This window comes from Ochlerotatus camptorhynchus, unplaced genomic scaffold, assembly GCF_037179485.1.
Source record: "Ochlerotatus camptorhynchus isolate MF236.1 unplaced genomic scaffold, CSIRO-AGI_Acam_v1.1 ptg000244l, whole genome shotgun sequence".
NCBI lineage: Eukaryota > Metazoa > Arthropoda > Insecta > Diptera > Culicidae > Ochlerotatus > Ochlerotatus camptorhynchus.
This window is the reverse complement of record NW_027040734.1, coordinates 3,217,268-3,240,300: the sequence shown is the minus strand read 5'-3', so window position 1 is coordinate 3,240,300 and position 23,033 is coordinate 3,217,268. Positions and strand designations below refer to the sequence as shown.

General features: G+C 41.7%; 4 protein-coding genes across 4 annotated transcripts; 2 read left to right on the top strand and 2 right to left on the bottom strand.

Moving 5' to 3' along the window:
• Nucleotides 1–1,602: 1,602 nt before the first annotated feature.
• Noc1 (Nucleolar complex protein 1) lies at nt 1,603–6,519 on the bottom strand. Its single transcript, XM_065226087.1, has 3 exons — nt 4,584–6,519; nt 2,630–2,879; nt 1,603–2,559 (listed from the first exon to the last, which is right to left on the bottom strand). The coding sequence occupies exons 1-3, from the start codon at nt 6,403–6,405 to the stop codon at nt 1,641–1,643; spliced, it is 2,991 nt and encodes a 996-aa protein (XP_065082159.1). The 5' UTR covers nt 6,406–6,519; the 3' UTR covers nt 1,603–1,640.
• A 7,610-nt stretch (nt 6,520–14,129) lies between these two features.
• Nucleotides 14,130–14,663, bottom strand: LOC135704578 (CCAAT/enhancer-binding protein homolog 2-like). Its single transcript, XM_065226039.1, has 2 exons — nt 14,536–14,663; nt 14,130–14,461 (listed from the first exon to the last, which is right to left on the bottom strand). Exons 1-2 carry the CDS (start codon nt 14,611–14,613, stop codon nt 14,135–14,137), a joined length of 405 nt encoding a protein of 134 aa, XP_065082111.1. The 5' UTR covers nt 14,614–14,663; the 3' UTR covers nt 14,130–14,134.
• Nucleotides 14,664–19,610: 4,947 nt separating this feature from the next.
• Nucleotides 19,611–20,649, top strand: LOC135704577 (CCAAT/enhancer-binding protein gamma-like). The gene is made up of 2 exons (XM_065226038.1): nt 19,611–19,821; nt 19,915–20,649. Exons 1-2 carry the CDS (start codon nt 19,756–19,758, stop codon nt 20,170–20,172), a joined length of 324 nt encoding a protein of 107 aa, XP_065082110.1. The 5' UTR covers nt 19,611–19,755; the 3' UTR covers nt 20,173–20,649.
• A 237-nt stretch (nt 20,650–20,886) lies between these two features.
• Iyd (Iodotyrosine deiodinase) lies at nt 20,887–22,318 on the top strand. The gene is made up of 2 exons (XM_065226121.1): nt 20,887–21,250; nt 21,586–22,318. The coding sequence occupies exons 1-2, from the start codon at nt 21,040–21,042 to the stop codon at nt 22,290–22,292; spliced, it is 918 nt and encodes a 305-aa protein (XP_065082193.1). The 5' UTR covers nt 20,887–21,039; the 3' UTR covers nt 22,293–22,318.
• Nucleotides 22,319–23,033: the final 715 nt, after the last annotated feature.

The following is a 23,033-nucleotide window of genomic DNA, read 5'->3' as shown; positions in this document are numbered from 1 at the left end:
AAGTTAATGCAAGGCAAGGGGTTAGGCATATTTTGAAATTCCTTTACTAGCTTGCTAAGCTTATGAGTGGGGGATCCTTCAGCGGAGATAATCTCCCTCATTTCGTTTCCTGGTTTGTGAATCTTTGGTAAACCCTTGATCCTAGGTAGAATAGGGTTTGAAACTTTCAATTGCCTCGTAATGTTGCCTTGCACTCTTTCAACGATTTATCAACATGTTTAACCATAGATGGGAAGGGGTCAATCCTCAACTGCCTGTTTGGCCATATGTGACATGGCAGTTGGATACCTGCTTATTTATACATAGTACCTATTGATTAGCTATAAGATAGTTTGAACATACTGAGAGGTAAACACATATTCATCGGTAAGAGACTGTGTGTGAGAAAATTTGCGAAAAATCTAAGGGCACCGGTGGGATTCGAACCCACAATTCCCATTCCCATTGACCTATTGATTAGTATTATATAAGTCGTAGATAATAGGTGGATGTCCTTATGTCAAAATCTAACGAATCTGACTGCCTCTTGACAACGAACGTCGACTTGCAAAACCGGTACTCAGTTTGTACAAACCCAGTTAACCAGCAACTATTGGTATCGACTATAGATACTATAGATTCCATAGATAAGCGGAGGAAAAGTATAATGTAGCCAAACGAACTGTCAGTTAGTGCAGCCAAACGAGCATGACGTCATCATGGTGTTGTTTGAGGGAGAAGTATTGTAATATTATGGGCACAAAACGCTTTCCACACTCCACATTTTGATTTATTTCGCAGACAACGGAAGAAGGAAAGATGAAGTAAACCATTCCTCGACACATTGTTGCAAAGAATTGCTTTGCATTTCATTTGAACTTTTACGCACGAAACAAAACAATACTGTACAACGAAGAGCTCTATGATATGGCATGAACTTTTTTCACGGATGCCAGTAAGTTCATTTATTTTTCATGGTTGCCAAAACAAGTTTTTGTGCTGCCGCTTATCTATGGAATCTATAGTATCTATAGTATCGACCACTATCCATCCTCTTAGTTTGTTAAAAAAAATCCTCATGAACTACACTATTCAGATCCCAAAACTCACACAACATGTAACCGTTTGGTTCCTTCTGTTCAAGTCAGTCCTCTCTTCGGTGTGCGTATCAGGACCTCTGACTCTTCCATTAGGATCAGTCTTGACACAATGGGGCTTATTACGGATGTCACTTCACGGTGAAAACTTGTCACTTGTCGTCACGTTGAAGTGATTCCCATTTGATTTGTACGGCAATCACGGCTCTTATTCTCAATATCACTTCCTTATCACCGTGTAGTGACACCCGTGATAAAGCCCAATATATTCAGACCTAACTCCCACTGAACTGTTTTGCCTTCAGATTCCTTTGGATTTACCCTTAGAGACTTCCGGCCGTACCTTTGAGTATTCTGCACTTGGCTCAAACATAAGATCGACTTCTTGCAATATCGTTCATATGGCATTCCGAAAATTACGTCTACTACAAGTCAAGGATTTCGGAAACTGACAAGCTACACCGCAAAATGTACTCACGAAATTTGTTTATACAACGTAAAGGAAAAATATTTCAAACATCTACCAGATTAACACTCGTAGACCAAAAACTACTAAATAATCATCTACTTTCTTCGCTTACCTCCCGCCTTGCCACCGCTCTTCTTCCCGAACGACGACGACGATTTCTTCTTGTCCACCCTTCCGGCTTTGAATTTTTTACTGCCGCCGCCGCCGCCGCCACCAAAACCACCGGATGACGAACCGTGCTTCTTTCCACCGCTCTGCATCCGGTTCTTACCGCTGAACCTAGCCTGCTCCCATTCCATCTGCTTGACTGGCGCATTGTCCTTGTTGAAGATTTCCCCCAGGGTGCCGTGCGACTTGCTGTCCTTCGAACCGACATTCTTCTCCAGCATTTCCGAGAAGTCATCCGCCGCGGCAAATAGCGAATTGAAATCGTTTGATTTCAGTTTCTTCTGGAAATCTCGATCGCTCAGACCACCCTCCTTTCGCTTCTTTTTGGACTTTGGTGCATCTTCGTCGGAGTCTTCATCCTCGTCTTCTTCTTCGCCGTCGTCGTCATCATCGTCCAGTTCGTCCTCATCGCTTTCAGCTTCATCCAAAGAAATGCTTCCGCCGTCACTGAGCTCATCATCTGAACGAGCTCCGCCTTCGTCGTCATCGGCTTCCTCATCATCATCGTCATCATCGTCCTCACCGTCCACATTATCCCAACCGCCAAAGTCTTCATCATCCTCATCCTCTTCGGCAGCAGCACCCCGTTTGCTCTTCTTTTTCTCCGCCTTTTTGGCCAAATCCTGTTCAAACTCGTTCATAAAGTCCACCTCCTGATCCACGTCTGCTCCACCGTCTTCGCCTCCAGGTACGCCCAGCCGATCCAGATACGAATCAAACTCATCGTCATCCAGCGATTCCGTATCCGACAGGTCGGCATCTTCGTCCACGATTCCCTTTTCCGCCTTCCTGGCCTTGGCTTCCTCCTTGGCCTCATGCAGCTTCTCCCGCTTCTGCTCCAGGAACCTGTTTGGGAATGCAACCGTTAAGTTTCTGGTATAGATCAATCGCATTAGAAGCAACGTCGGATACTCACTGAAAGATGAACCGCTCGTCTTCGGTACATTGGTCCTTGGTGAGCGAATGTACCGGCAGTCCTCGCGATCCACTCGGCACGTAGTCGCCCTTCCGCTGGGTCACGCCCAGGATCCTCTTCTTCGGCACCTGCTCACCGTCGGCGTTCTCTTCGGTTTTGGGCTTCTTCGGATTCTTGAACGCAAACCGGTCCAGGAAGTGCCCGAGCGAAAAATCTCTCAGCGGATCACCGAAGTAGGTCAGGGGAGAGTCTGAAAAATGGGAACCGGGGCGTTAGCAGAGCGTTCGAAATCTGGCAATTGGTTTCAAAATTCTAGGATGGCACAATTTCTGCTACAAGGTGAAACAAAAAATTTCTTGAAATCTGGGAAGTTTTTACGGAATTATCTCCTCGGAACTCCAAGCAGAATGAAGGAAATTCCGACAGAATTTCTTAAAGAACTGTTGGATATGATACATAGTTCGGCAAATTCCTCGCAGAATTCTGAGATTTCCTCACTGAATTGAAATTATAGGGAATTTGTCGCAGAATCCTGAAATTGTCTCATATAATTCTAGGAGCTCCTCGTAGGAATCTGGGAGTTCTTACAGAATTATGTAAATGTTTCGTGGAATGATGAAAATTTTACTGAAAATTTCTTACACAATTCTGGGAACCTCAAACTAGATTCTAGAAATTTCTCATGGAATTCTAGGAGTTCCTGTGAAATTCTGGAAAATCCTTGCAGAATGTGGGGGATTTCTCCTAGAAATATTGGACTTCCATGCATGATTCTGTTGTTTTATTATAGAATTGTGGAAGTTCGACACGGAGTTTTGCAAATTTCTCGCAAAATTCTGGGAATTACTCTTAGAATTATTGGAATTTCACGCACGACTCTGTGAATCTTAAACTGAATTCTAGATATTTAAAGGAATTCATAGAATATTGGGAATTACACGCAGAATACTGGAAATTCCTCGTAGAATCTGGAAATTCCTCAGAGAATTTCTGGGCATTTCTACAAAATTTTATGAATATCTCATGGAATTATTATTATTATCTTTTCTTATAGAGATTTTCTAATCAAATTGTGGAAAATTGACACGGAATTCTGAAAAATCTTCGGTAAATTCTAAGAATATCTCGCGTAGTGCTGAGCATTCCTCACACAATTCTGGGAAACTCAAACTAAATTATAGAAATTTCTTATGGAATTCTAGGAGTTCCTGCTAAGTTTTGGAAAATCCTCGTAGATGTCGGATAGTTCTTCTTAGGATCTAACTCTAGAAATCTAAGAATGTCTACAGAATTGCTTGAATTTCTTAAATAATAGCGAAAATTTGACACGCAGTTCTGTAAATTCCTCTCAGAATTATTGGCATTTCTCACAAAATTCTGGGAATCACACACTAAATTCTAGATATTCCTCGAAGAATATTGGAGATTTCTCACCAAACTCCGAGTATTCCTCGCAGAATTCTTAGAATTCCTACATCTTTGAACTTCTAATCGAATAGAATTATTGTAGAAATTTACCATTCAGAGAATACATTACAAACTTCTGAGAATTCCTCACGAACTGGGAATCTCAAACTAATAATAGAAATTTCTCACGCAATTTTGGGAATAGTTCACTAAATTCAAGGAATTTCTCATGGAATATTGGGAATCCCTATCAGCATTTTAAGAATGCCTCGTGACGTTCTGGAAATACCTCACGCAGTTCTGGGAATCTCCAACCGAAGCCTAGAAATTTCCCAAGGATTTTTTGCTGGTGAGGTTCCTTCTAGAAATTCTTAATTTGCTAATCCTCATAGAATTCGGTAAATTCCGTGAAGAATTCTCCAAATTCTGCACGGAATTTAAGAAATTCCTCGCGGAGTCCTGATAATTTCACATTTTCCGCCGATTAAATGTAAAATTACACAACTTTTTCGACATGCCGACATCCCATTTAACTCTATATACTTACTATCGATTATGCTCTGTGCGAAGGTCCTGACCGTTGGGTGAAAATATTCCAGATACCTTGCCAGCTCGTACTTGACCGTGTACTTTGCCCCGGAAAACTCCGACGCTCTGTGGTACGGATCATAGTGCGTGACATTTCGGGTGCTTTCCTTCTTGATCGAGGGCTTTTTGTCCTCCTCTTCATTCTCAACCTCGCTCTCCCCACCATCGGGGACCTCGCTTTGACCATTTTCCGAAGCCACCTGTCCATCCATATGCAGCTGCTTACGCTTCCGAAGAACCTTGCTGATCACGATGAGCGTTCCGCACACCTTGGCCGGGGGAAAGTGGAATGCAACCTGCAGTAGTCGCTTGATGAAAGACTGCGCACGGTCCGGTATCGGATCGTTCTGAATTGCCCGATGGATGATGTAGAAAAAGATGTTCGATATGCGCGGTCCCACGGTGGCCAGCTGTGGATCAAGCAATTTCCTATACAGTGCATTATAGAAGCGATTCTGCTCCACTCCTTTGGCCTCGGTAATTTCTAGCAGCAACGACAGACCTTGACAGGCGATCGAAATGTCTGCCAGATGAATCATCCTGTAGACTGTGTTCATGACTTCCGGTTTGACAAAATTGGTTATATCCACATCCTTCTTGATGTTACCAATCGCTTTCCGCAGACACGCCAAAATAGCCTGCATGGTCCGGCAATTTACCTCCCCTTTTTCGGTCAAAATCTTGAAGAAGCAAAAGCAAATGTTTATCATCTTCTCGCACGAGTTTAAATCCCCATGGTTACTGATCGCAGCCAGGAACGTTAGCGCATAATGCTGGGCACTTGGCGAAATGTTATTCCTGAACAGCAACTTCTCCGTCTCCGTCACAATCACCGGACACATGGCCGAATGCTTCTTGACCACCTCCGTCAAATGAAACAACGCCTTTACAGAGACCTTCTTGGACGGATCTCCCAGCTTATTGACCAACATTGTCAGCAGATATGCTTCCTTCTCCGGAATCGTCGTAAACAGCTTGGAACCATGCTGGATCACCTTCATCTTGCTATTGTCCTGACCCGTCTGGATGACCGTCGAAAGGTTATTCAAAAACGTGAAATAAACATCCCTCAGGGCATCCTCAAAGTGCCAATAGGCGAAGATTCTATCCCGCAGACCCTTCTCCAGCTCCTGCTTCTTCACATTCTTCCAATCCGCTCCTCTCAACGGAATCGAAATCAGCTTCCTGAATGAAGGCATAACCGAATTCAGCATCAACTCTGTCAGCACTTCCATCACATCTAGATGCCCTTTATTGGACAACTTGACCATCGCTACCACCGTTTCCAGCGCCTGCAGATTGCATAGAGGATTCGTTTGTACCAGCAGCGCTCCCGCATTGGCCCTATCCTTCGAGGTACCTTTCTCCAGGGCTGTCAGCAACCACTTGGCATCCGACGGATTGTTTTTCATCAGAGCACGACTTTCGGCCTCGAAAGCTACCCGACAAAGCTTCCTCAACTCGGCAATCTCTGCATCCTTCAGTTCCACCAACTCCCCGACCGTGTTGTATCCATCGAAGTGCTCGTACCATCTCCTCTCAACGGTTTCCGCTTCATCCTCCCGAACCTCCTTCGTATCCTTGTTCCACTTCTTTCCCTTCTTCTGGTTGGTATCTCCTTCGCTGGATGCGTCCGCTTTTACCTTCTGCTCCACTGGAACTTCCTTCTGTTCTCCGTCATCGCCGAAAACGATCTTCTTCTTTTGCTTCGGTTTTGACTCGGACTTTTCCCCACCAAAATCACGCTTTTTACCGTGCTTTTTCGACTCCTTAATGGCCATTTCACCACCCCGTTATCATGCACTATAAAATTTACACGAATTTCACCGAAAATGCACTATTTTGCAAACAATTTAGAGTTTTTTTTTTTGTTGTAAACTATTCACCGTGTCGTACATGTGCGCGATGAACCGAATGTGCGCCGCGAGTCGTGTTTCGTGCTTTTGTTTTGACGTTTGCCCGTTATGTTTTGATTCTTGAAAGCGAGGTTATGTTGCCTTGCAGGGGTGTGCTGCGATTTGTTACGAAGAACAAAATTTGTTAAGTTTCCGAACTTTTGTTTGTCAATGCTTAATGCTGTTTTTCTGTCTTTAACAATTCCAAGTTGATTTCATCACTACACTGGAATTGGAAAAAAAAAACTATATTGCTGGTTTAAATTAAATCCCTCACCAATAGATTTTTGCAGAAAACAATTTCATTTAATTTTACTACTATTTCTACAAAATTACTATGCATTTTGAGCAAGCATAGTAGTTTTTCCAGAATCATAGTAAATTTGTTAACATTCATAGTCAACTATACTGAATTCATAGTAGATTTAAAAGTAATAAGCGTGGTTATATTGATTATAATTGTTTTCTGCAAAATAGTATTCCTAACTATGGTCCTTGTTTCATATACTATCAAAATTACTCTGATTACAACGATTATTGTGATTACAACGATTAGGGTAGAGCGCTACTTCGTCGCAATCGCCCATTTCCGTTCTATCGATCAGAAAAGATCAATAATATCAATGATTTCACCGTGCACAAATCAATAATAGGTTTGTTCCGATGCGTTAGTACATTAGCTACAACATAAACCCTGTTAGAGCGCATTGTATGAATATTTATGCTCATTGTTCTCAAAACAAAAGAAGCGCTCCTAGTGAATCCCCTTTTTCTACGTTTATCCGTAGGACGAAGAAAATCTAATGGCGTTGCAATGCGTTAGGACGGAATTGAAACTCGTAGAACGAATTTAGAATCAAGAAGCAGTGTTAGATTTTAGACAATACCTCAACAATTTGTGACTCTTTATCAAATCCAACGGTACGTATGGAAAGGTGAATAAATTTGCAAGTCATCTTTGGCAGAAATATTCCATTTTTTGTTTAAACTCGTCCAAAAAAGAGAGGCAAAGCGCGGGTTGTGCTGAGTAGGACGGAAATTAGATCAAACCCTATTGTGATTACAAATATTAATTGTGATTACTCGTGATCTAAGCGGTCCGGAGTTCATAAATTTAAATTTTTATGTTATTTTGCCCGAGATTTTGCCTTTACATCCTCTCAACACCGCCTACAAATCGGCGCTTTTTTCCAGAGAAAAACTGAGAACTCTTTCGTAACTTTCCCATTATTTGTAGGCAATTGTTTGATTGAGCCAATATTAAAGCACAGACAAACAGACGTAACTCTTTGAAAAACTTGTTCTTGAAAACATCGTATCTCAAAACATATAACCTCAGTAGCGACATCTCTCTGGCTTCTCGCGGAAAACAAGCTTGTTCGCTAACTCGTAAACAATATTGCATAAAAGTTCTATAGAATATATAGAAACGTCAAAGTTATCCGATGCCAGCGCTGCGGCGAGTAGTTCGCGGAACTGATAATATTCAAATCAACCGTTAAATGCATGAACGAAGATACACAATGAAGAGTTACGTCTGTTTGTCTGTGATTAAAGTTTGGAATAGGCTTTAAAATGTTGCCAAGTTAGAAAATTATCAATATCAAGTCAAACGGTTGAATATGCTTTTGCTGCTTTCCCTCAGTACTTTATCATTGGTATCAATAAATTTCGCCAACCTTTAAAATACTCTTGTTTTAGTTATAGTCGCTACACAGACAAACAGACATAACACTCGCAAGTTGTTCATCGAACAAGCATTTAACAGTCAATTTAAAAGTATCGTAGTTGGTAGTACCGCCACATGTGGCGCGCATAGTCAATTCCCTTGCGTTTGAAGTTTACACACTACCGCCATCTGTTCAGCGTACTACCCACCACAGTGTACTCAACAGATGGCGGTAATGTTTTAGCGACGATGTTTTACAGTGAGAAATATTCAATGTGTTATGTATGTTTGTCTGTGGTCGCTATATTCATAGTCTGGCGGATAGAATTTCGATCTATCAAAAAGCGGAACCAATTCAATATATTTTAGACCAACAATTGAAAAGGTACTATCAACTTTTATAAACAAAACGTTGATTATTCTTTCATGGCCAATCGAACGCAAATTACCAGCATCATCGGATAAGGAAAACTTTCCCCAACCCAAAAATGGTGTTAGTTTGCGTAGACGAGCCTTGAGTCACGAGAAAAGGGTTCCCTAAGATTTGTTCAGCTATTGCGATGATGTGCTCTTTTCTGTTGTTCGTCGTGATTTGCTCGATTCGTTGGTCGTGATTTGCTCGATTGGTTCCGCTATTTGACAGTTCAAATTCAGCCAGACCAGGGGCCTGGCTGGCAGCCATGTTTTACCCTTCTTACAAAGAAGGGTATAGATATCACTTGAAAAACCGACTATCGATCCGAGGCCCGGAGGGCCGAGTGTCATATACCATTCGACTCAGCTCGACGAGATCGGAACATGTCTGTGTGTGTGTGTGTATGTGTGTATGTGTGTGTGTATGTAACGAAATAAATGCGCTCACGTTTCTCAGCAACCGCTCAACCGATTTGGACAAACTCGGCGCCAAATGATAGGTCTTGGGGTCCCATTGAACGCTATTGAACGGTTTTGGAATCGGTGAACCGGTTCCGGAGATATGCCCGGAATAAGATCCGGTGAATATGGCCCTTCACGCTGGATTTAACGGAAAACGTATCAAAACCATCATGCGACACATCAAATTACTACAGAATTCAAAAATAAGATCAATGCAAGTCGTGTTAAGTGTTCCAGACCACATTGGACACACTTGGACATGTTCCGGGTACCCCGGGGAAGTTGCTTGAATATGAATTGAATTAAAACCCATTAAATCACATTAAAATACGATGATAAGGTGATTGGTAGCCTCACCAAATAAACTACACCCGGATATATTCCGGGTACCCCCAGGCAGTGGCGTAGCGTCACTGGATGACGCGGGGGTGGGGGGCTTGGTCACTGATAATGACAATAAAATAAATAAACTTGAATAAGTAAGAAGGGTCTGATCACACCATAGGTGGTTAAATTCGGGTTTTGATGCTATCATCTGCTCTTGTCTTCCTGCTTATAACACGATTTTCTGTCCCTTTCTGACATGTATACGTCAGGCGGGCCGTATTTAAATAAGGCCCGTGATGTTGCCTACTGTCAAACGTATAGGATTGATATAGGGTTGCCAGCCCCCTGAGCCAGATATGAATATAGCGACTATAGTTTTAGTTCTTTAAAATCTAATTTAAGGATAAAATTTTGAGTGTTGAACCTACATACATGACAGCTCATGCAAGTTAAATTCAAACTCGTGCCCAAGACACCATATTTAAAATACGTTAAACACTACCGCAAGCTACTGTTGCAATTTACAGGTAGCGGTAGAGCAGACTACCTTTGAATGGGCTAACACGCAAACACTGGGAAAGTGTGCACCAACGAAATCAAAATTGGGTTAGCATTGACGTTTACATTGCTTTATTGTGCCGGCATGGTTTTCTCCTGCCTAACCTCATCTCCTATCTTTCTTCGGCCTTTGCTGCTCTCACTTTCCTACATCTTTTCTCTTCTTCTTTCCGCTTACTTTTTCTTAAGAGTACTCACTCAATGCTGCTGGGTGCACCCTTACCGCCGCTGGATTATCGCACTGATGTTCCGCGGCTCGTCCGTCTGACTTGCTCCACACACACACAGCACAATGACCACCCGTTGTTCCGTGGTTTAGAGTCCGGTCCGGACAACTCTCATCCGTCGTGTCTACGATGACCTCGCCAGAATCACGCACAGCCCAGACACACTGGCCCTCGTGCAGCTGAGTAGTCCGACCTGCGGAATAGCAATCAGAACAAAAGGCCCTGGGGCGCATATCCCCTTAGTTTTCATGTGGCGACTGTTGGAGTAAAGCGACTTACTTCTGTTTGAAGGCCTTTTTAGCCACAGGCAGTGGTTCTTCACCGATAGCGTCTGTCCGGGAGATCATGTTTTGGCGTCGTTGCCTTGGCCTGAGCGCACTTTAGAGAGGAGAGTGTGAATTTTCCTACCTTTACTTTCTTTGATTAACTTACCGGTTAATCTGTCGTCGGCAAGCTTCAACGATGTTTGATCGTTGATCCACCATCCGGTGCGTTCTTCTTCGATCGCACAGAGCTGCTCGCGCCCGAGAACACAGTTTTTTACACTGCCAACTTACTATCACGGCAATCGCGATTATCGACCACGCCGTTTTGCGTGCTACTTGTGCGAATGCACTTTTCTTCTGGCTCCCTTTATGCTGTCACTGATGTTTACTGTGCTGGTACTTGTGTGTGTGCGTGCGGAAGCGTTGTCAGCAACGTCAATGCGGAATGATGGGCAAGATAATTTTCGCTTTTCTTTGCTTTTCAAGCGATGCGGCCCATGTGGCATAATTTGCTTATGCACGCTCACGGGAGATTAGGCATCAATAATGTCATACCCCAAATGCTTATGAGCGAATTGATACTACCCAAAACTAAACGTAACACTACTCATCTGATCGCGTCATATCATGAGTAGACACGAACCCACGTAGAATTTATATGGCCTTGGTTTGCGTCTCACTTCGTTTGACAGATCTGATCGCCTGTTTGAAAGTTCGAATCGCTCGTTTGACAAATCGAATTGTGGACAAACGAAATGCTCCTGTGGCATGTCGGTTCGTCGGTGCTAATGTTTTATTGTGCTTGATCGAATCTGTTTAGGGACGTAGCCTTGTTTTTTGACAACCATTTTGAGTGACTCTGCACCACACCGAATTACTCATGATTTGTCCCGTGATTACTAGTTGATTACTGGTGAGAGGCTGTGGTCGTAATAACTTTCCTTACCTTACCAATACCTTGATGTCCTTTGCTGTCCGAAGAAGTCGTCTCCACTCTAGTCGATACATGACCACACGTCGCCAGCCTCGTAGTCTGCGAAGGATCAGCAGGTCGCCCTCTACTAGGTCGATCCACCTTGCCCCTTGCGCCTCTTCTGCTTGTTCCTGTTGGGTCACTTTTGAGAACCATTTTCACTAGATCCATCTGCACTCCACTGTTGATGGTACGCAGCACCTTCCGTTCGAAAACACCAAGGGCGCGTTGGTCCTCCACGAGCAAAGTCCAGGTCTCGTGGCCGTACAGGACCACCGGTCTAATCAGCGTTTTGTAGATAGTCAACTTCGTGCGGCGGCGAATTTTATGCGACCGAAGCGTCCTCCGGAGTCCAAAGTAGGCATGATGCATCGTGTCATCACAGTTGTGCTTCGAGTACAGACACGAATCGTTTTCCGATGGTTAGAAACCGAGTTTACGTAGTAATTTATCAAGGTTCTTAGTCCAGATGTAGGTGGCTTGTTTTTGAAGATGACACACCAGATTCGTATCTCTAAAATCAAAGCCAGCTTCATGTGGCCGTAGAAGACAGTTTCTTGAAGTTCTCCGTTTAGGTACGCCCTAGGGGCAAGACGGCTGAACTCACAGTTAATATTTTCACAGTGAGCAAATTTGAGTAACTCATATTTACTCAAAGTGATCAAAGTAGTCTCACATTCGTCAAGAAATTAAAAATTAAATCAGCATAAACATACATTATCTGTCAGAGTGTCAGGGTAATCCTATCCGTATTTTATTTTTTGTATTCTTGCATCAAATACTCATTAATCCGTGTGCTCTTCTTTTCAGTATGAATTTCTCTTATATGCGTGGTCTCTACTATCGTGGGCAATAAAGTTGACAAATCAGAAAAAGATATTTCCGATATGATCCCGAGAAATGAACCCGTTAGTTGGCGTGCTTTATTACGAATTGCCAAGGGTGTGTTCTTTCGATGGTTAATTTAGCATTCTATTAGCAGTTTTGGCATTGACTCTTATAATGATCATGAATTGGAAAGTGTTGATTAGACCTATTTTTAGTTTTAAGCCTGTTCAAGATTTGACCAATCAAGCAAAATCGGTGAAGATTAAGAATCTTAACCGCTTCAAATGTATGATTTAATTTCAGCATCTTATATAAATAAGTTAACACGAGTTGCGAATTCTAGTTTGAATTGTTCTGATAGAGCAGTAAATTTTTAATTTTTTTATTATCCAATGATCTTTCCAATAATCTCGGTTTAAACTTTGTGAAAACTGTAACTCCTCAATTATTTCTTTCTCTTCTCTTTCAAAGTCACAAGTGAAACGCGATGCAAAGGAAGAGAAAAACTACCATAAAAAACGTCAGTTTTCATTCGTGAGCAATACAGTCCTGGAATCATAAAGCCGTAGTCTTTGAAACCTCTGCCAAAATGTGCGGCATCAATACGTTAAATTATTTCAACTCCATATTCACTTGAAAATCCCATTATTATCATCGTAAATCAATGATAAGCATACACAGATTTTGCAGGCTGCAACACGGATTTTGTGGATGGCAATCCGGTATGTAATGTTGTTAAATGATGAACGTAGATTTTCCTCGTCAAACGTCTTTGTTTGACAATCGTGGAATGCAGTCAAAACTAACAGGTTGCTATGTCACAGTGCATTGAATATTGAGCAACTCGAGTTACTCAGAGTTACTCAAAATTTACTCCAATATTACTCATTATCAAAAGCTGTCTCACCCCCAGGGTACGCCCTCTTAACGTTAAGGCCATAGAATGTTACTTGCTTAACGACGGGTCAAATACTTCATCGTAATCTGTTCCGATTTTTTGGGTGAAACTGCTACAGTCCATGAAATCATATTCTTTAGTGGTTGACTGCGTTTCTTCTTCCTCATCTTTGTCGGTTTAAAAATCGGCTACAAACTTCTCAGATATCATCGGTTTTAATAGTGATTCATACTCTACTAACTCGGCTGACTTCGAAAGAATCGGTGAAGGTTTCCCTTCATTACGAAACGTACATATTTGCTGTGGTACACTTTGTTGGTCGTAGCCTATTGGATAACTGGTGAGAGGCTGTAGTCGTTATAAAAAAACGTCTAGAGCAAACGTAGAACTCAAATTTATTTAACATGAGTTTACATCAGGTAAACTGTATCTAAGCCTCGATCTAAGCAGTAGTTTTTCGCTCCACTCCTTCTTCAATTATACCATTGATTATTCATGATTACTTGTGATTATTACGATTACCTTGATTACTTTGCGAAATCAAAAGTAATCTTAGATTACTCGTCAATTTAAAACTTGTTGCGAACCCCAAGCATTCGATGCTAATGCAAAAAAAAATGTGGTTGCCGTGAACTCTGAAGAAAAACATAATTGCAAACAGTGCTGCTTTTCAACCCGAAAGATTTCCATGACCAGACCGGGAATTGTGTCCGCCTTCGACTTGGTAATACCGTGTCTTTACCGACTAGGCTATACGAGGCCCCATTCGTATTAACTATTAACGAATAGATATCGCAGCAGACTATCAAGCTCAGTATTGAACAGGCGTTCCAAAACAAGACATTGAAGAAAATTCTAAGGAGGTTCGGTATGCTTCGATACTCTCCACACGAATCATCACTATACCGACAGACATAAAACATTTAGTACATATTCATTAGATAAACTTTGAACAAAAGACATTTAAATTCTTACAATCAAGAGCCTTACCGACTAGCTTTTACTGGAAGTCCTCGCCTTCCGACTGCTGCCAGCTTTGCTAGTTTTTTGCTCGCTTCCCGATTTCTTCCCGCTTCCGCCTTCACCCTCATCGTCCCCCTCTTCATCGGAGCTCTTCAGCAGTTCCGCCAGATTGACTCCGACCAGTTTGTCGGCTTTTGCTTGCGCCTGTGTCAAGAACAGTTCCTTCAGAAACTTAAGTTCTTTTGTCTGATTCTTAATTTTATCCTCCAGAATTTGGTTTTTGATTCGTAGCTCATTGACCTTCACCTGAGTTTCCTCCGTTCGTTGCTTGGATTTTACACGACTCCGTTTGACCGCCTGGAACATTGTATTGTGAAATCTTTTGTAAACAGGATGACGAAATCAGGCTGAAATGCCTGGCTCATACGAACCTGATTATTTCGGTCGCGTTTCTTACGGTAGTCGTCGTCATCTTCATCGGTCGTGGGTGCTTTCCGCTTTGGAGGCATTTTATGCTGATCACTTGCTGTGTTTGAGCACTTCCGAATTAGTTTTTGGGCAAAATATTCAATAAGTTTTCAGACTAAATTCAACACAATCAGATTTTTTTTTTGTTTTGGTTTAACTGTCAATTTCGTGATACGAGTTCCACTGCTCCATACACATATTAGGGTGGTTCAAAATATCGATTTTGCGATTGGGATTTAAAATAAAAATAATCTCAAAGTTTTAATTCATATGGATGCGGACTCATACTGCACTCGCTGTCAATTTTCAGATTTGTGCTGTAAGCAATTCATAAGTGGTTCTTATGGAATCCTTACGTTCATTTGCCCGAGCATTTGCCTCAGTAAATCATTGCATCGAAGGGCTAGAACGACGAGAACAAAAGTTCACCTTTGCCATATTAATTCCCATATAAACATTAAAGGGCCAGTGCAGTATGAATATGCATCCAAATAAGCTCAAATTTTGGGAGATTTCCCTAATAAATTTGTTATGGTTATTTTGCCTAACGACGTGTTTGGGGTATCATCCAAACCATTTGTGAAAAAGTTCGACTGTTTGGGTTATTGTTCGTTTATGATATTTGTTTATTAGGGTTATTATCAGGACCTGATTTGAAAATGATTGAGATTGGTGGAGCAAAATCGGTATTTTGAACCACCCTATTACATAAGCACAGACCGATGCACGAAGCAAAAGAAACTAAACAGAATCGGAAAAGTAACCCAGCGAGAATGAGATGTACGAATGAACCATATTGTTTAGCAAATTTTGTTTTTATATCATCGCATAAAACCAGGCCACACGGATAGAAATCTCCGAGGAAATCTCCTTATACCTTTTGGCAAATTTCTATTGCTGATTATTCATAAAATGTATAAGTCAACTAATAAGCAGACGCCTTGCAAAAAGTTAATGAAGATCATGCGTCAAATGGAATGTATAAGCGGTCACACATACCTTTTATGCATTCTTATAGGACCTATGTGGTTTGTCTTATGGATTGTATAAGGCTGATGTTTTGGCAAAAATGTATAAGTGAAACACATGAAAAAAATAACGTAACGTACTCCGGATCAGCGAGTCTGGACCGTTTTCGTGGGACGGTTTTTGACCAGAAAAGCTTCAATTAGCTTTTCAAAAGATTTTTTAAGGCGTCTTGGGACGCACGATCTCCTTTCCACCGAGGCTTCCGTTAGCGTGTCCGTGTCGGAACGGATGACTTCTTTGATCGACTGCAATTCTACCATCGATTTTCGGCACTGCTTTTTGTTAACTTCACACGGTTGACGATCCGGAGGAGGATGCTTCGTCTTCATTGTCCGTAGAAGTCAATTGACGATTTGATCTTTTCCGAGCTGAGCTTCTCGAGCCTTACGACCGGTTTGGCTCGAAGCAATTTTTCGATGGAAGTTCCTCGTGGCAGTGGAATCTCGAGTGGAATCTTCTTGACCAGTTCCTCCAGACTGATTTATTCGCCATTCGAAGAAACGAGCAAGGCAGAACTAGACGAAGACGTGGACAGCCGTCGCTTCGACGTTGGTTTCTTTCGTTTAGAAACCAGATCGGAATCGCTGTCGTCACTGTCTATTGTGGTTCGTCTCTTCTGAGATTTGCGTTTGGTCGTCTATGCAACTGACTCTTCAGAATCTGAATCATCCGATTCAATATGACGTCTGCCACGAGATCGGCCCCTAGAACTCCCCTCTCTGCTATCGTTACCGACTTCCGCCCGTCTTGCTGCTTCCGCTCTTATCACCAACAATCGGACGACAAAAGGTGCAAACATAGTTCTTCGAGGGAACCTCCATGCACTGATCGTGGCAACAAGTCGAACCGCACGTTGCACACAGGATCAGATCCCAGCGCTTGCAATCGTAATCTCGCCCATACCACCATCGACACTCTTCAGCACAAACGAAGTGACAGACGGAGCGGCTCGAAAACTTTGGTGACTAACCTGCTATTGCAATTTTTCAGTGTAACACATGGCAACACCACTACCACTGGATTGTAGCACATGGCAACACTACTACTGGATTGAACTAGCATTTTCACCAAATGTACTAGAACGTTTTGGTTCTATCTCTTTCACTCTACTCAAAACTGGAATGCATAAAAAAATTACAAAATGATATTACTCTTTGCACACTGTCAAAGAATCATTGTACACAAAATCAACTTTGTTCAAATCAAAACAAAAAAACTAACCCATCTGGTGGATGATGGCACAAGCTTCCAAGAAAATTCTACCACAAACGAAGTGACAGACGGAGCGGCTCGAAAACTTTGGTGACTAACCTGCTATTGCAATTTTTTAGTGTACCACAAGGCAACACCACTTCTACTGGATTGTACCACATGGCAACACTACTACTAGATTGAACTAGCATTTTTACCAAATGTACTAGAACGTTTTGGTTCTATCTCTTTCACTCTACTCAAAACTGAAATGCATAAAAAAATGACAAAATGATACGCACTCTTTGCACACTGTCAAAGAATCATTGCACACAAAATCAACTTTGTTCAAATCAAAACAAAAAACTAACCCATCTGGTGGATGATGGCACAAGCTTCCAATAAAATTCTATTACAGTGAACCACATTATTTTAATGGATTTCTTCGCCAGTAAGTCGTCTGTCACTTCGTTTGTGCTCTTCAGCGTCACACTCCGAAGGACGTTCCAACTGATCGTTGAATGCATTCGGTTCAGGCTCCCACGAGGCGTCCATGGGACAAATAAAATAAAATATTCATTTGACTTCACTTACTTTTCCGGAATATTCTCCTCCTTCAGATCGCCCTCGTCGAGAGCTTCCGGTTCCACTACGGAGGAGCGAATGCATACCGAGTATGGCCGCAAAAAAAATATAATAAAATACCGAAATTAAAATGATTTTTACGGTTGAATTTTGGGCACATTAAAAATTTATTGTTAAATTATTGGACGGGACAAAAAATAAATTTCGTTTTTAACGATACAATTATCAATGAAAATTAATTTGATGAGATCAAATTTGTTCGAGAAAAATCAATTTTTTCAATGTTAAGATGCTTAACAACCCCCCTTTTTTACTGTACATTTCTCATATACCATGATTTTCGTTGTGATTTTATGGTAGGGGTAAGAGGGGCATAGTGAGCATCCCATGCACCAACATGGTCTTCCGGCCGTTCGGAACAAATTGGTTGGTGGTAGGATCAATATCATAATGATTTTGAACCTACTACCAGTTGATTTGTTTCATGCAGCTGGAGATGCAGAGCCAAAGTGCGGAATGCTCACTATGCCCCTCCTGCCCCTAATTAACAAAAATCTCCATTCAAAATCATTGGTTTTTTATGGGCAGGTCCTGTTTGGCGTCCAACAACGATGTCTTCTCGGTCGCGAATGAGCGTGACTTTGGTTAGAAGCACCGACTGATGAAATCTTTAACAACAATTGCCGCCAACAAGCGCGAGTCATTGACAGCTCAACATCGTTTACTTGTAAGCAAATGTTAACTCGATGTGTTTACCCCTAATCATTTCGGCCTATGGTCTTCCATTATACAAAAGAAGTGCAGATAACAATGAACACAACATAGTGACATGCTGTTTGACAACAGGCTTTCCCTTTCAATTTTCGTTAGAGGAAAAGAGATAACAGGCGGTGCCCCAATAGCATCAACTACTTTAAGCTAGTACATATGAGTAGATAGTGTTGCCGTGAGGTACACTCGAAAGTTTCAAATGAAAGTGCGTCAAATCAAATTTCGAGCCGCTCCGTCTGTCACTTCGTTTGTGGTTCTCCAGATGCACAAAAGTGTGCGTGAGACCGCACACTACCTTTTTAAGTAGTTTTGATATCGCGATACCTTTTTGGTTCTTCTTCTTCTTCATTTTTTTATATGGATGTTGGATTTTAGTGTTCGTTAGATTGCGTTTGGAGATATCTATTGGGACGAACTGGAAGGACACTGAAGTCAACAACAAATGTGTTTTTACAAACTACACTCATTTTTTTTCCTTTGTTTGTTTTCCGTCGATCTTGTTTTCCGTGCTGAGCACCAATGCTACCGACGCCAGGAAGGCAGCTCCCACACCTGGACCTTACCTATCGACCCATCAACTCATGAACCGGGGACCAACGGCTTTACTTCCCATCCGAAGGAAGGCGTGATCGATATGTTATGCCTCAGAACATCCCGGCGGCGCAGACTGGGATTGAACCCAGGCCAGCTGGGGTGAGAGGTAATCACGCTTACCAATACACCACCGGCGCCGTTGACACTCATTTTCGCTACAATATTCCACCAAGTTAAGCAGAGCAGAAAGAGCACACGTCCGATGAATACGAGTAATGGCTGCCCTAATAAAAATACCATGAGCGAACGATAACCCAAATAACAGAACTATTCCACAAATGGTTTGGATGATACCCCAAACACGTCGTTAAGCAAATTAACCATAAATTTTTTTATTAGGGTGTCGAATGTGGATGTAATATTTATTAAACAACTTTTTTATTCTGTGTATATTATGAACAAAACATGGTCCATTCGTACCTTTTAGCATCGCTGGGGTTACCCTGCATCGTGTTGAAAGATCTGTTTTGTTTTGATGGTTTTGCTTCGTTTGTGCATGAAGTTGTGAACTCACCGTATTCTCGAATATGGCCAATGAGATCAACCCAAATTTGAGTTAAGTTTACTCATAAATTGCAAAAGTGCAAGAGATCAGCACAGAGTAAAGTTGAGAGACCTTCTGTGTTTTCCTGAGTTTTTTTGGTTTTTCTAGGAAAAATTTCCCGAATAAAAGAAAAGTCAAGATTGGATTCACTCAGTCTATTGGTACTACTCATAGGCGGGGTAAAATTTTCGTCATTTTTATTCATATTCCGGCAATTTTTTAGGTTTTCCACAGGAAAACATGACGCTTATTTACTCATCGCTGAGTTCCTGCACTTTTTTGTAATTTATGAGTAAACTGAACTCAGATTTGAGTGAATCTCATTGGCTCCGTCACAAATTTAGCAACAAATAAATAAGACGTCTTGTTCTGTTGGGTTTACTCATTATGGTGTAACAATTGTAACTCCGAAAACATCATTAAAATTTCCAAAAATTACAAATTAAACACAGTAAGTGATCAGCGCAAAATGGCACCGAAGCGTAGGGCAACCACAACCAACGAGTATCGTAACAAACGGGATCAAAACAATGAGGTACGTATCAGCAATTTTTTGCCCGGCTTGCTTGATTTCGCCATCCTTGGTTATTGGTAAACAGTTTCACATTGAACTTCATAAATATTGCAGGCGGTCAAACGCAGCCGTGTAAAATCCAAACAACGAACGGAGGAAAATCAGACTAAGGTCAAGGAACTACTGATCAAAAACCAGGTTCTGGAGGATAAAATTGAGAATCAGAAAAAAGACCTGCAATTTCTTAAGGAACTGTTCGTGGCTCAGGCGAATGCAAAAGCTGACAAGCTGGTCGGAGTCAATTTGTTGGATCTGTTCATAGACTCCGACCATGAAGGTGGAGATGGAACAAGGTCGAGGAGCGAGCTGTAAATAAGTTAAGCTGGCAATTGCCGGAAGGCGGGGACTCTCAGTAGAAGCTAGTTGGTAAGGCTTTTGATTGTTAGAATTATGGATACATTGTTAAGAATTTCACAAATGCATATTTACTAAAAAAATAGTTCTATGTCTGCCGATAGTGATGATACGTGTGAGGAGTATCTAAGCATACCGAACCACCGCTGGTTTTTTTTTCTGCACCAAAATAATATCTTATCTTGAAACGCGTGCACAATGTTGAGCTTGCTAATCTGCTTCTATCTATTTATTCCAATGTCTCGCAAAACAAATAAACAATAACGTTCAAAGGTTAACCGATAGCGTGCGAATGTCTCAATGTCTCTCTATCTAGATAGAGCTGGAAGTAGGGCGTAACAGCTTTTGTAAACAATAATTTCTCTCGATGATTTCTATGAATTCAAGGCATGCTCCCGCAAACCAACACAATCATTTCGAAGGGGAAATTTTCCCCTACCCGATGTTGATGTTGATTTGCGTGGGCGAGCCTTTACTTTCTGGAAATTATCGACAGAAGTTATTGTTTACAAAAACTGTTACGCCCTTATTCCATCTCTATCTAGCTATCTTCTAAATCACTTGTATACTACAGCTGAGAATAGAGCCTAACCAGAGTGCACAACAAACTGTTAATGAAAAGTTGAGAGAACTTCTGTGTTTTGTATATGCTCTCCAGGCATAGAAGCAGCAACGTAGCTCTCAGTTCTGGCTAAGAACTTAACGCGATCGTAACCTACTAAGTGAAACGCGCGTGTGACTAATACTTAGCGCAGATTAGTGAAGAGATTGTAGTTGGCAGTGCCATTTTGTGCGGTTCAATAATTGGATCTGAATTTCCTGAAAATGAACCTTTTGGACGAACTTACCCGCGCCTTTGATCAATCACTGATCGTCAGCTGCTGGAAGTATATCTTTCCTGTGTTGGTGGTACTGTATCTGTTCATCTTTCTCTACGATAAGAATCGCTATGGTGGTAAAAAGACCAAGGAAAATAGTAGCACTGCAACTACTAATGCGGTCAAGGAGAAACTAGACGGAATTGAATATGTGGGTGGTAAGCCAAATGTTTTCAACTGGTAGATTTATAGATTTGTAATATGTTCGTATTGTGCATGGTAATTGTTACTAGATATGTTTAACTAATAATATTACCTTATTATTTTACTAGCTTTCAAACTTTTTTGATAACGAAGTTTGCGAGAGTGCGGCACATGTAATGCGCTCTGAGTGACTTAGTGAGCTACTTATTGTGTGTGATGTAGTAATAATTTATTGTGAGTTGCTGATATTAAAATCAGATACATTGCCATGCAATATTCATGTGAAACCTCACAATTCCTTTGCCAAAGAAACTCAAAAAAATTCATGTTTCGACCAATATCATTGCAGAAATCGACTCGGGCGAATTCGACCCAACACCTGTGCTGGAAGAGACAGAGCACATTCCGTTCGCTGGGGCCACCGTCACCTTGAATAAGGATCCGCTCAAGGCAGCAACTCACTTCTACGAAATCGTCAACAATCGCCGCAGTGTGCGTATGTTCAGTACACGATCGGTAGATGCTTCAGTTATTGACAAATGTATCCATGCTGCCGCAACAAGCCCCAGTGGCGCCCACACTGAACCGTGGACTTTCTGTCTTATATCGGATGCCGACGTAAAGGCTCAGGTACGCGAAATTATCGAGGCGGAAGAATTGGTCAACTACCAGCAGCGAATGTCCAAACAGTGGACAACGGATTTACGGCCACTGAAGACGAACCACGTCAAGGAATACCTCACTGAGGCACCGTACTTGATCTTGATCTTCAAACAAACCTACGGATTCAAAGCGGACGGTGGCAAGAAGCAGCATTACTACAATGAAATTTCCACCTCGATTGCCACTGGTATACTGTTGTGTGCCCTGCAGGCAGCCGGGTTGAATTCGCTCGTTACGACTCCGCTGAACTGTGGACCGGCGCTGAGAAACTTGCTCGGCCGGCCGGTGAATGAGAAACTGCTGGTGCTGCTTCCGGTCGGCTACGCTTCCGACGAATGTACGGTTCCGGATTTGCATCGTAAACCGGTGGAGGAAGTTGTGGTGAAATACTAAACGGATTCCCATGTGGCAAGGCAATTTAAAACCGAAATTTGGATTTTGATTATTTTCAATATGTGTAGAATAAAGATGGCATTTTATGTCCGAAACATGTACTAACAATTGTAAAATTGTAATTCTGCCTAGACATATCTTGGAATTCTCCTGTAATTTCGTTAGGAACTTTACTCAGCATTGCAGCATTCTTCCAAAATTCGCTTGGAATTATCCACAAAATTTCCCTACAATGCTTCCAGAGATGTATTGAAGTTCTCCTGATAATTTCCAAGGCGTTCTCTCCAACTCCACAGTGCTCAAGCGGTTCCGAATCGCGTCCTCATTAGCCTCCCAAAATATTTGTTTCATTTGGAAAGAAACACTTGGCACAAACCATTTGAAGTTTATCTGGAAACTACTATGGAAATCAAACTTTTAGTTTTCCCATTGTAATTTCTATATAAACTTGTTAGTGCCAAGTCAGTTTCTTACTAAATGAGTTTAAATTTTGACAGGCTAATCAGGACCCAATTTGGAGCACTGTGGAGCGAAAATGTCAAATCATCAAATTGCATCAGTCTAATGAACATTCTCTCAAAATCCCTTAGGGTTCTCATCAAATTTCCTTGGAATGCTCCCAGAAGTCCTTTGATATTCTCTTTAGAATTATGGATAGGAAATCAGGCAAATGAGGGAGTGATATGCGATTATGTTTAGTGAACATCTCGAAAGGAAAAGCGGAATTTCAGGTAATTAAAT

Bases quoted from the DNA above. Each gene is read 5' to 3' on its own strand.
- Noc1 (XM_065226087.1), bottom strand. From the start codon at position 6,405: ATGGCCATTAAGGAGTCGAAAAAGCACGGTAAAAAGCGTGATTTTGGT. The intron at 2,880-4,583 runs GTAAGTATATAG...CCCATTTTTCAG, and splicing joins CGCACAGAGCATAATCGATA to ACTCTCCCCTGACCTACTTC. The intron at 2,560-2,629 runs GTGAGTATCCGA...ATTCCCAAACAG, and splicing joins GACGAGCGGTTCATCTTTCA to GTTCCTGGAGCAGAAGCGGG.
- LOC135704578 (XM_065226039.1), bottom strand. From the start codon at position 14,613: ATGCCTCCAAAGCGGAAAGCACCCACGACCGATGAAGATGACGACGAC. The intron at 14,462-14,535 runs GTTCGTATGAGC...ACAATGTTCCAG, and splicing joins AACGCGACCGAAATAATCAG to GCGGTCAAACGGAGTCGTGT.
- LOC135704577 (XM_065226038.1), top strand. From the start codon at position 19,756: ATGGCACCGAAGCGTAGGGCAACCACAACCAACGAGTATCGTAACAAA. The intron at 19,822-19,914 runs GTACGTATCAGC...TAAATATTGCAG, and splicing joins AACGGGATCAAAACAATGAG to GCGGTCAAACGCAGCCGTGT.
- Iyd (XM_065226121.1), top strand. From the start codon at position 21,040: ATGAACCTTTTGGACGAACTTACCCGCGCCTTTGATCAATCACTGATC. The intron at 21,251-21,585 runs GTAAGCCAAATG...ATATCATTGCAG, and splicing joins CGGAATTGAATATGTGGGTG to AAATCGACTCGGGCGAATTC.